Source organism: Grampus griseus (assembly GCF_964374135.1).
Source record: "Grampus griseus genome assembly, chromosome: 15".
Classification (NCBI taxonomy): Eukaryota; Metazoa; Chordata; class Mammalia; order Artiodactyla; family Delphinidae; genus Grampus; species Grampus griseus.
In genome coordinates this window covers 25,552,811-25,565,917 of record NC_139009.1, presented here as the reverse complement: position 1 = coordinate 25,565,917, position 13,107 = coordinate 25,552,811, and the positions used below count along the sequence as shown (strand labels likewise).

General features: G+C 39.2%; 1 protein-coding gene across 1 annotated transcript in view; it reads right to left on the bottom strand.

Moving 5' to 3' along the window:
• TTC27 (tetratricopeptide repeat domain 27) overlaps positions 1 to 13,107 on the bottom strand; it is a 173,112-nt gene that overhangs the window by 56,540 nt on the left and 103,465 nt on the right. The window contains exon 13 of the mRNA XM_082672271.1: positions 2,098 to 2,325. Coding sequence (XP_082528397.1) covers positions 2,098 to 2,325 — 228 coding nt within the window. The remainder of the gene's footprint in view (positions 1 to 2,097; positions 2,326 to 13,107) is intronic.

Sequence of the window (13,107 nt, the reverse complement as noted above, 5' to 3'; positions counted from 1 at the left end):
GTTAAGGCTGGACGTTAAGAGACTGTGTGCTTGAGAAAACAATCCATGTGCGTGATTTAACTTAGGCAATGGAGGCTAAGGGAGGGAATTTATTTTCCCCACTCCTTATGGCAGCTGTGGCTGGGTAAACTTTAAACAGATAAGCAAGGATATGATACAGTTTTCCATAAAAGTAAAATTTTAGTAACACAATACTGAGTTCTATTTTCTACCAAAAAAAAAGTGTCCAGTGATAATCAAGTTAATGCAGGGTTTCTCAACCTTGGCACTACTGACATTTTAGCTGGGATAATTCTTTATTGTGGAGGGCTGTGCTGAGCATTATGGGATGTTTGGCAGCATCCCTGGTCTCTACCCACTAGATGTCAGTAGTGCACCCCTTCACCTCCCCACCATTGCCAAAGGACCCGGAGACAAAATCGTCCCCAGTTGAGAACTCTGAGATAGAGCAAGTTGTCAACAACAACCAACTCTATGTAAGCATTCTTGCTGCGAAATGCAACTGTCAGTTTCTGCTGATATTCTGTACTCCCACCTGTCCTACTCTCTTCTCCAGGCTTCTCACCAGCCTACAGATGAGAAAGATTCTCATTGTAATCACTACCCAGAGCGAGGAAAGTAAGCAATTAGTTCAACCTGTCATTAAAAAAAAAAAATGTGTTCTGATTTTTTTTCAATGTAAAAGATATGCCCCAAGTCTACCCAGTTCAAAAGTGACCCTTTCTGCACACCCTCATTCATTACAGCACTACACAACAGACAAGAGGTAGGAGCAACCCAGTGTCCATCGACAGATGAATGGATAAAATAACTGGTATGTACATACAGTGAAATATCGTTCAGTCTTAAAAGAAAGAAAATTCTGACACACGATACAACATGGATGAACCTTGAGGGCGTTACGCTAAGTGAAATACGCCAGTCACAAAAGGACAAATCCTGTATGATCCCACTCATATGAGGTACTTAGAGTAGCCAAATTCATAGAGACAGAAAGTACAGTGGTTTTTAGGGACTAGAGTCATGGGAGGAGAACCGGGAGCTACTGTTTACTGGGTGCAGAGTTTCAGTTCTGCAGGATGAAAAGAGTTGTAGGGATGGGTGGTGGCAATGGCTACACAACAAAGTTAATGTACTTCACACTACTGAACTGTACACTTAGAAATGGTTAACATGGTAAATTTTATGTTACAGGCTTTTTATCACAATTTAAAAAAGAACAGACTGCTGGCTCTGGAGTGAGACTGTCTGGGTTCAAATACTGGCAAAGTGCCCAAAGAGGTACCTGGCTCATAGTAAGTACTCAGTAAATATTAGTGGCTGATATTAAATTAGTATTATAACTAAAATTATACTAAGTCGGTGTGCATGTTTGTCAGGAGGATGGTTGACAGGTATGTGTGACTTTGGTGATTGGGAAAGCAGTCATAAAGAAAGTTTGGTTAAAAAAAATAAACATTTCTAGGAATAAAACCATTTAACTAACTGAATATCATGAAATACAAAATAGGTTGATCTTTTTCCCCTCAAAATTAGGTCCTCTCCTGTGGATTTATCTTGTACTTACTTATTTTAAAGATCCAGGTTCCTTTTGCATTATTTTTTCAAATCTTAAAAATTTTTTTAAACATTTAAAAATGCTTCTGTGCATGTAAATACAGACTTTTTTTTTCCCTAAAATGATCAACTACCCATTCTATATGTTACCCTTTTTATATAAAGGTTTTTCTTTCATTATTGACATCAACAATTACTTGCAGAGTCCTTCACTGCCTGTAATTTTGACTCTCATTCACTTCCTTCCTAGTATATCTACTCAAAATGGAGCCTAACTTTAATAGCTGTATTTGTGTTAAGGACAGTTAACAGAGAGAAATAACAAAATGAAACAGAAAAGTGAATAAAAGAAGCACAAAAGAAAGCGAGTAAGAGAAAAGCAACCTGTCCACTCTTAGTGACAAGCAAGAAGTATTCTAAAGGCTAGGTCCTTAGCTCACAGATGAGCTCCCCAGTCTTTATGAAAGAAAATGGGTGTTCATTCAGTAAGTCAAAATCAAAGAAAGACAAGAGCAGATGAGGCTTTATGAACTGTCTAACCTGCATGGGATTAATCTTCACCGAGCGTTCAAAGCACTCCACACATTCTTTAAACTCTTTGCTTCGCAGATGGAGGAGGCCTTTGGAGCGCTGGGCGCGAGCACTGCGGTGCTGAGACAACTCCCAGGCCTGGTCGTAGTAAGAGTGCTCTCGAAGGACATCTCCAAGCAAGCAGTATAGACTTGGTGTTTCTTTTTTCTCCAGCTCTTGCCTGAGGATTTCTTCTGCCTAGAAATAACAACAGAAATAACTAAATTGCTGAACAGTGACAAATGCCTATTTTTTAGCACATATACAATCTTTTATGTCACATGATCCAAAATTTTATTTTCAAAGTTTGAGATGACCTGCTTATTTCATGCATCTAGCACACAGGCTGAAAAAGAGAGGAACAGTAGGAGATCAATATGGTACAAGTAACAGAGGAACAAGAAGTAAGAGGCGAACACGCTTTGCTGGCCTCTGGAATCCTCAAGAAAAGGCCCCGAGGAGAGGCTGACTTCATGATACTGGGGGGGATTCACTTAGCTCCCCTTTTCCCTGCTCCCTGCTCCAGTTGTCACCATTGTGACTGTTTGTTAGAGCAGAGCCTTCAGTTCACCTCCACCCAATAGCAATGAAAAGTATGTTTTCCCTTTTTAAAAATGGTATGCTTCAGGAGCCTGGGATCGCTGAAAAATTTATAAAAGGAGGGAGAGGGTACAATTTAATAGGCACTGCTAAGCACCTACCTCTTAACCGAACTACATCACACCTCACAGATAAAACCTGCTGGAATTCCCTGGTGCCAGTAGTTAGGACTCCGTGCTTCCACTGCAGAGGGCACGGTTCGATCCCCAGTTGGGGAACTAGGATCCTGCATGCCGTGCCGCGTGGCCAAAAAAACAAACAAACAAAAAAAAAACCTTGCCAACATGAGACCTGCTTCCAGACAGTCCATTCACTGTAGAAATTAAAGACCATCCTCAGTACATGGCTTGGGTATTATTCTCATGTGTCCACAATTCGGATTCACCTTGTCACCCAAGCTAACTCTGTACTTGTGACATATACCATCTCACTTCCCCCACCCATGTCTGTTACCAACCCCCACCCCCATTTCTGATTAATTTCAACAGAGGGCAAGACGCATGGTAGCAGCTCTACTTTCCATCCTCACATACAAATACTTCCACATAAACAGCAGTGGGGTCACCAAATATGCCAATACAGCCTTGGCCAAAGTGGATGGAGATAACCAGGAAGCCATCCTTTGGTAGCTAGAATGGTAGTTTAGACCCCCTAACTTGCATGGCTGGCAATCTTAAAGTCTGTATATCTTATTTTCTTTAGGTTCAACATATCTATAATTTAAGTCTTAAGCAGTCTAATTTTTGTGAAATCTTTTAAAAGACGGCTGTGCTTCTAAAAGTGTCTTCGGATGCTATGGCCTCTTTTGCATTTCTGATACAGTATGGGTTATGTAGGTCTTTTAGGCTAGTCTGAAAATGAAACCAGAATTTATAAAACAGGTTCTAAGAGAAAACAATTCCAAGTCCTAAACGGCCAAAATAAACATGAAGTTTTCAAATATAATCCATGTAATTCCTTTATTCACAGATAATACAGCAGTTATTAATGTATCTAACTATAATTCTGTATTCGATATATTTTCAGTAGGTACATTTCAATATACTTTGTATTTAATATATTTATTTTTATGTATATACGTGTATGTATTCAACCAAATTGTGTATAACAGATTGTAGCCACAGCAGGATTTTTGCTGAAATGACCTTACAGTGTAGTTGAGGCATTTCTCTTGACAGCACATCACTAAAACTCGATTCAGATAACAGAAAACCCCCAGATTCTATGGAGTTTCCTAAGCCAGCAGAGGCAACCCTCCCCTATCTGACAAGACTAGTGCTACCTTGCTTAAGGACAGTGTAACAACTACACCTCAAGGAGTTACTTTGCAAGAGAATGCCAATTCTCTCCTATTACCTAACCCCTCCCACCCCTCATTGCCTCCAGACATGTAAATGGGTTTATACACAAAAAGAACTGCAAGATTTTGTTACTTTCTAGAGGGAAAACCTTGGGACCATGTGGAAAAAGATTCTAAGGGAGCTAGACCATAGACAAAGAGGATCATAATTTTAAATCAGCTTAATGTAGACACTCATCAGAAAATTTTGATTCACAGTTCTAACTCAAGCAGCTGGGGATGGTTCCAACTATTTGCTCAACTGCTTGACTAAAACCTAGACTCAAACATGGCCAAAACGAAGGCTGAGATGCCAAAAATTGCTTGGTGTAATATGGAAGAAAGAATCCAACAACTCAGAAGAAAAGGCTGTTGTTAATTTAGCATTTGCAACCTGTTACCCACCCTACCTGTGTCCCCCATTAAGGCCAAGGGGATACTCCTTTCACCCTGACTTTGAGAAATACATTATACCTGGGAGTATCAGCATTTTGAAAAGTGCTATAGTAGATATCCTATGTAAGCTGGGGGTAAAGCCGAGAGGTCCTTCTGTTAAATGGGCTTCCTGATTTCAGTGGGGATGATCAGAAGCCAAGGTAGCAGAGACTTGCTGATAGCCCCTGGAAGCAAGACGAACATAGTTCTTTGTAACAGGCACATCCAGAGTGATAAGGAGAATGGTGTGACTAGCATGGATCATAGGTGATGGCCAACTGATCATAAAGATTTTTAACCAAATTAGATAAACAGCCAACTAAGTACAACTTGATCTACGTAAGACTTAAAAAAAAAAATCTAGATTTGGAGACTAGATGTCTGACCTGAATCACCATGCTGACACACTGTCTCTCACCCAATTCCTATCCCTGAGTCATTTCACAGACTCAGAGCCTCTTATAAGCAAACAAATACCTAAGCAAGCAACTCAGTACTGGTGAGAAAGGACCCTGTGATAACATAACACGTGTATACCACAATTCTTCTTCCCTAAATAAGTAATTATAACCATTTACCAGGTAATTTTATCCTGGGGAAAAAGAAATATCTCCTCTTTTCAGGGTTGATTAGCTCTTAGTTACTGCTAATCCCTGGGGACCCAGAATATCACCATGTTGAGTTAGCGGGTTTATGGGAGATACTAAGCCTACCATGGGATGGACTAAGTCCCGAACCCACCCAGTGGTTACTTCCCTAGTTGAATACAGAGCTGAATTACATACATCCAGCAACAAGCAGAGTCCACAGTGAGTGCTACTGTGGGCCAATAAAGGGCCAAGTGAAAGCCTCTGAAGCTGCTTCTCCTCATTAAAAGAGAAAACCCAAAGCAACACCGCATTATCTATACAAACCACAGACATGTGCGCCACTATCAAAAACTTGAGAGACACTGCAAAGTGTGTGTGTTTGTACGTGTGTGCATGGGCCGTTTAACCTACCCATTTAAATTGAGAACACAGACGGGTCCTGGAAAGTGTCATAGATTATTATAAACTTAATGTAATGGTGCTCTAATTATAGCTACTGTTCCAGACATGATCTCTTTACTGTAGCAAATAATCACAGCCCCTGACATATGCTAAGCAGGTACTGATACAACAAATACATTTTTCTCTACCCAATAGCCAGGCAACATCAAATGCAGTGGGCTTTAACTAGCACAGAGAAAAGTAGACTTCCCTGTCTTTCCTCAGAATTTCATAGACTTATGGTATAATTCAGTCTGCAAGTATCTTGATTGTCTCACTATTCCATTAGGCCTTACCAGTCTTGATGACATCATGCTAATAAAAAAGGTCAAGAAACTAAAATAAAAAATTATATGCCAATGTCAATCAAAAACCAATTGGAAATTATATACTCTTGTCACTGTAATTTGTTATTAGGAAAATTTTCATTTATAAAAATTCATTTTATACGTTCCTTAGAAGGAACTCATCTATTAAATAAAGCAAGATATGTAAAATAAATGTTTATGTGTTATTTTTGTTATTATTTCTAGTTATTTTTGTTCTTATATGCCCTAAGAATGCTTCAATATCTAAACCTCTTTTGAAGAAACTGTACGTTTCCCCCCAAATCAGAAATTCTTCTTTACATATACAACACAATCTATAAAATACTCTGTGTCTGGGAATTCCCTGGCAGTCCAGTGGGTTTGATCCCTGGTCAGGAAACTAAGATCCAAAAAACTGGCCAAAAAAATAAAAAATAATTAATTGTATTAAAAAATACAATACTCTGGGCTTATTAGTAGTTTGTCACTTTCCAAATAAGTAAACTCCCAAGTAAAAGGACTAAACCACTGCATAGTCATATGTACCAGATCATGCTATGTACTTGCTTAAGCTGGGAACTACGTTTCCTAAAATCCCTTTCCCTTCTGATTTCGTGTTAGAGTTGGTCAGAAGGGAAACTTGCTATGGATTTGAAAGGCAGAAGTAAAGCAACAAACATCCTTTACTCTTGGAAGGTTGTCATGGTTAAATATGACATCAAACAAGAGGCAGAGATGTCCTGAAGATCCCAGCTTGACCATGCTCTATGTGTCCATCTTGTCTTTCCACTTGCTGGCCCTGCCAACCAATAGCAATCCCAGGCCCACCATAAGACACTTCACTTTGGACCCACGGAGCTTGTAGCTACAGAGATCCAACAGCTTTCCACAGACCTCTCCACAAGTTCCTTCTTCATCCTCTCATTGCAATGGCTAGAAGTACGTGGCTTCTCAGATTCCCCTGTAAGTTCTGACTGATGCACTTGTGCCAATGCTTCAAGTGGATCGTTAAATGATTCTTTCCCTGATCCTCTTACTCCCTCTTTCACTCCTTCATTTTCCTTCCCACATGTGTGTAATATCTAATTCTTTTAGCGAACCTCTATTCCCCAAAATACTCAAAGTGGCTCTGCTTTCATAAACAAAACCTGAATGATAAAATTGTTTTTTTCATTTTTCCTTTTAAATGCCTTACATGTCCTTCCATCTGACAGTATTTACAGATTAGTTTTTATTCAGCACATTATTAAATGCATTATCTCACTTAACCTCTGTAATAATTCTGAGAGGTAGATACTAATATGCCCATTTTTAAGACAAATACAAGTTTAGATTCCTTGATCAACTGGTAAGCCCCAAACCAAAACCTACTAAGTTGAAAAACAGGACCTTGATTTCAGGTTCAATACTTTTCCTATTTTCACATGAGCAAAAATGGTGGTATAAGGACCTCTAAAATTTCCCTGCACCACAAAAGCAACAAAGAAAACTGGAAAAAAGTGTTAGAATCAACTTTTTCAGAACTCTGGAAATTAATCAAAGATTTGAAATAACCCAGGGAGTGTTTATTCAAGAAAATGATAAAACTCTTGGTAAGAACAGCAAGCTTTGTGTCATTTTAACATGTACCATTCCTATTCCCTCTTCTCCAGCTCTGCACTAGCCTTGAAAACCAACAGCTTATTATCATGGGAAAATTATCAGCCCAGCAGCCACCAGAGGGAACAAAATGGGTTTGGAGCTCCTCTGAAGTTTCATTCCCAGAAAACTGTCTGGTGGTTCCCTGGAAGAGCCCACTTGCAAAGCTGTCTTTACTTAACCTAACTCTGAACTTGTCCAGTGACTACCCTTTGTCAAAAACAATTAGAGACAATTAATTAATTCTGCAGCTGCCTGAGGTAGTAACAGCTGGGGCAAACAATAGGCTATACAAAACACTTAAAGGAAAATAAAGGAATGAGATATACATAAGGGCTTTGAAAAACTCCACCATATTGGTGGGAATCTAGAAGTCCATGCATGTGTAGGGCTGTGCACATGTTCAGGAAAGACCTGAGAAGGCCCTATGCTCTCACCTCAGGATGACCCTGAGGCTTTGCACAAGCAGTTAGTGAATGCTAAGGCAGAGTTGTCAACTGCCTGGCTAAGTGCTGAAAGCGTACCCCAACACACACACACCTAGAGCCCACCATCAAAGACTGGGAGACTTCCTAATTTAGGCATTTAAGGAATTTTCTGTCCAATCATTAGCTGACCATTAAGCTAACCAATCTGAAACTACACAAAGAAACAAGAAAGTATGGCCCTTACATGGGAAAAAAAAGTAGAAACCATCCCTGAGGATGTCCATATGATGGACTTAAAAGACACTTAAAATCTGTTATTTTAAATAATGCCTAGTACAAGGACTAAGAAACTCAAAAAGAAAAAAAAGTAAAAGAAATGACAACGGAATTAAAATGGTATACTAGAAGTAGAAAACAACCATTTAGCCACAAAGAAGGCAGTAATGGGGAAATAAAAAAGACATATAGAAAACAAAATGACCAACATACATCCTACACTATCAGTAATTAAATTAAATGTAAAGGGATTAAATACTCCAATCAAAGCCAAGATTGGCAGAAAGGATTTTAAAATTATGATTCAACTAAATGCTGTCTACAAGGGACACACTTTAGATTCAGACACAAACAGATTGAAAATTTTTTAAAAATAAAAAGGAAGATAACACATCGTGGAAACAGTAACCAAAAGAAAGCTGGAGTAGCTATACTAATATAAGACAAAATACACCTTAAGACAAAAATTGTTACTAGAACAAAGAAAGGCATATTTTAATGATAAATATTCACTCCATCAAGAAGATAGAATAGTTGCGAGTATATACTCACCTAAAAACAGAGCCCCAAGCAAAAACTGACAGATCTGAAGGGAGAAATACAAATTCAACAATAATATTTGGAGACTTCAATATCCAACTTTTAATAATGAATAGCACAACTATACAGAAGACAGAAATAGAAGACTTGAACAATGCTATAAACCAACTAGACCCAACAGACACTTAAAGGACACTCTGTCCAACAACAGTGGAATACACATTCTTCTCAAGTGCACACAGAACATTCTCCAGAAGATATACTATATGTTAGGTCATAAAATGTCTCAATAAATCTGAAAGTGTAGAAGTCACACAAAGGATATTCTCCAACTACAATGGGATGAAATTAGAAATCAGTAACAAAGAAATTTGAGAAATTCACAAATATGTGGAAATTAAACAACACACTGTTAAATAAACAGTAAGTCAAAAAAGAAATCACAGGGAAATTGAAAACACTTTGAGATAAATGGAAACAAATATATAATATGCCAAAACTTATGGGATGCAGTGAAAGCAGTGCTTAGAGGAAATTTTACAGTTATAAATGCCTATATATCAATAATAAATAATATCAATTCTGGAAGATGGGTCTGGAGGGCAAGAGTGGGGCAGCTTCCAGAAGAAGGTAAGAAACACTAGAGCAGTGACTCTGCTTAGTCTAAATGGGCCTCTTTTTTCCTCAAATTCCTATCCCACAGTTCTTTAGATAAGTCAATTCTTTCTCCTTGAGCACTTACACCTCTTCATCCTGCCGACAGACTGATCTCCCCCAAGGGCAATGCTTGCAGGCAATATATTTGCTCTCTTCAATTAGTCACACCCTCAGTCTTCCTCACTCTCTCCAACATGTTCTATTTTCTCTTCCCTCCTCCACTTATCCACTCAATTTATATAATTTATTACCAAATAAAGAACTAAAAAAGATGTGCCCAGTGAACATAAATAAAGCACAAGGGCTTGTAATATCACTTCTGCAGTGTCAAAATGTGGGTGGTCAGAAATCTTCACAGAATGTGAAAAGCTTTGGTATTTCTGGCTTCCCTACTGGAAAACACAGATGTATGTTCTTACACAATACAAGAAATTTGTCATCTTAACATCTATGAAGTAGGATAAAAATACATTCCCAAACATGCAAAGGCATACTTCAAGTGGCAAATGGCTGCAATGAACCTGGGGTGCCTACAGGAACCTGCAAACCTCAAAGACCATTCCCTTACCCACACATATATACATATCTTACATATCTATTTTATTTTGTAATTCCACACAACTAATTACTATTCTTAATACAACTTTACAGCAATGACTAGGCACAGTGAATCTCAGCATAAAATTAACTCAGCCAAGACTTACACAGAACCTTATGAATTATGGCTGGAATAACACTCTCCTTACTCTACCAGGAAAACCTGCAGTGCTTAGAGCAAGGGTCACTCACTCAAATGCCCAGAGATTCTTGCCAATTATTGAGAATGAATAAAGTAGGCTGGCGATTGAACATACAAAGGAAGGAGCCACTCCTCAACTCCAGCCAGTTAGCACAAGAATATGGGAATTTGCCCCAATGTTTCCACATCATTTGATTCTTTAAGAGAAGAAATCTAGATTTTTAGATGAAATTGCCTGAAAATGCTTACTCTAATTTTTTTCCAAAACACTATGTAAGCCAAACAAAATACCTCTTCCAACTTCAGATTTAGAAAATTAAACTCCCACCCTACAGTGGACATCAACTGCTCTTTTTCCTGCTCAGCATCTATTCTCTGATCTTCTGATTCCCCTTCCCTGAGGGGAAACCATTCCATGTGGTACAGGTAGGGCCTATCAGAGGCAAGGGCACATGCCTCAGGCAGTTCAGAACTTTTCTGTTACAGCCATGGAGTTGACTGTATTTTTCCAATGGGATTACTAACCTTGAGCTTCCAGGGGCCATCTTGTCTGGCTCTTTGAGAGACAACATCATCTCAGCCCCTGGATACGGCTATCATGATGGGTCTACTAGAATTTTCAGTTGCATGAACCTATAAATTCCTTTTTTTGCCTAAGCTAGTATATGTTGGTTCTCTTAAAACCAAAAGGGCCCTAACATGTCCCTAGAAAACTGTGTTGCATAGTTCATTCTATAGACTTCGAACAATAAGAAGATCTGTGAGGGACTTCCCTGGTGGTGCAGTGGTTAAGAATCCACCTGCCAGTGCAAGGGACACGGGTTCCAGCCCTGGTCTGGGAAGATCCCACATGCCGCGGAAACTAAGCCCGTGTGCCACGACTGTTGAGCCTGTGCTCTAGAGCCCGCAAGCCACAACTACTGAGCCTGCATGCCACAACTACTGAAGCCCACATGCCTAGAGCCTGTGCTCCGCAACAAGAGAAGCCACCGCAATGAGAAGCCCGCGCACCGCAATGAAGAGTAGCCCCCACTCGCTGCAACTAGAGAAAGCCCGCGCGCAGCAATGAAGACCCAACTCAGCCAAATAAATAACAAATTTATATCCAAAAATTAAGATGAAGAATTAGATGTGAAATGTACCTAGCATTTTGTCAGGCACACAGTAAGCCCTAAACTAATGTTTGTGTTTCTTCTCAATCCCTCCACTGGAAAACCAGATTGGAAAGCAAGATGCTTGAGGCTTCACTACTAGGAAGAAGGATAGAAACTTGACACAGCTTCTAGAAACATTAAAATTTTCTATAAATAATCATATTAGTCACTGTGTACAGTTTCTCCAAAGACAGAAGAATTGCTGTTGTCAACTGTTAAACAGGCGTTTATGTAACCCAGGTGTTCATGTAACCCAGGTGTTCATGTAACAGGACTAGAGGAAGTAAGGACAAAGGGGAAAAGTACTGATGCTACAAGGTTAAAGCTGAATTTTTCCACTCAAGGCTGATTTCAACCAAACATCGGTTTTTTATGAAAATGTGTGGAATCACAGGAGGAGGCCCTGTAGATCTCAGAGAAAGAATCTGTACAAGATACAAACTGAGTAGAATGTTGCTTTATAGAAGGATAGCAGTGGGAGAAATATTTTGCTGGCCAAGTAGAACTTGGAATCTACACACTTCCATCTTAGCATCTGTCACACTATACTAAAGTATTCTGCTCACAAATATCTGCACTATCAGACTATAAGCTCCTTGGAGGTAACTTTTTTTCTCATTCTCATCTTTGGAATACCATTGCCCAGCACAGAGCAGGTACTCTATAAATGTTGGATGAATTCAACTGAAACTAACACTGAAATCACAAAGGGCTTCAGATTCTAAATGAGACATAAAAGATTCTTCCTACTGAGAACAAAGGGAGAACATTTTGGGGACATGCTCTGGCTGACATCAACACTGAGCATGACTAAATTAGGAATGATCTAACAACAAGTTAGTCCTAGCAAACAGAGAGGTCATACAGCAGAATCTGAATTTCACAGGCCCTTCTCATGCAAGTGATCACACCTAAGAAGTGACTCTCCTTAGGACTAAAAATACCGAGGAGCAAAACTGACAGCCTAAGTTCCGTACCCTGGTGATGTACCTTTTGATCAAACAGTCCAGTGTTGAGAGGTAACTGAGAATTTTAGATACATGCAAGAAAAAAGTTAATATAGTGAAAAATATGCCATATTGGGACTCACTTACATTTATGAAGGTATATTTTTCTACAAGCTGTTATATGGGATATTCGGGTTTGAAGCAGGGACCCTACCCGAAGCACACTAGGATTCCAGGAAGCACCCTGTCAGAGACAAGGCCCTGCATTTGGGGTAAAGAATATGGGTGAAAGTTCAGTTCAGTATCTAATAAAAAGAAAAATAAAACATTTCAAGAAAATTATTCCTACTTGAGTCAGAAGGAATTATCAAAACAAACTGCCCTTCCTGGCTGCGATTTGGGCCTTGATTTTGTGAATGAGAGGAAGGAATTAAAAATTCTAATGTGCGATAAGAGTGGCCCTCATCTGACACTGCATCTGGTCAGTATGTAGGTAGGGGAATTGGTAGACCAACAACTACAGGAAGCTCTCCTGGCAAAAAAATGAAGGTGGGGAAATGAGCTCTAGACCCAGAGATGGTACTAATTATAACAAGTGCATTTGAGGACTACAGAAATGACAGAATTAGGCTTAACAAGTAGAGGTTTGCTCCAAGGGGACCAATAAATGGCAGGCTAAGAATTTAAAGTCGTACTATGAATTAGATTTGGCCATCTGACAATAGCTTCAGGTTTTTAAAAGTGTGTGTGTGTGTTTGTGTGTGTGTGTGTGTGTGTGTTGTGCGTACAGCTCAAACAACTTTGGGCATAGTCTAACTCAGTCTTTTCCTCTGAAGCACAGAGGAAAATGGATTCTAATTTTTACTACTGCAGAGACTGTTTCTCAAA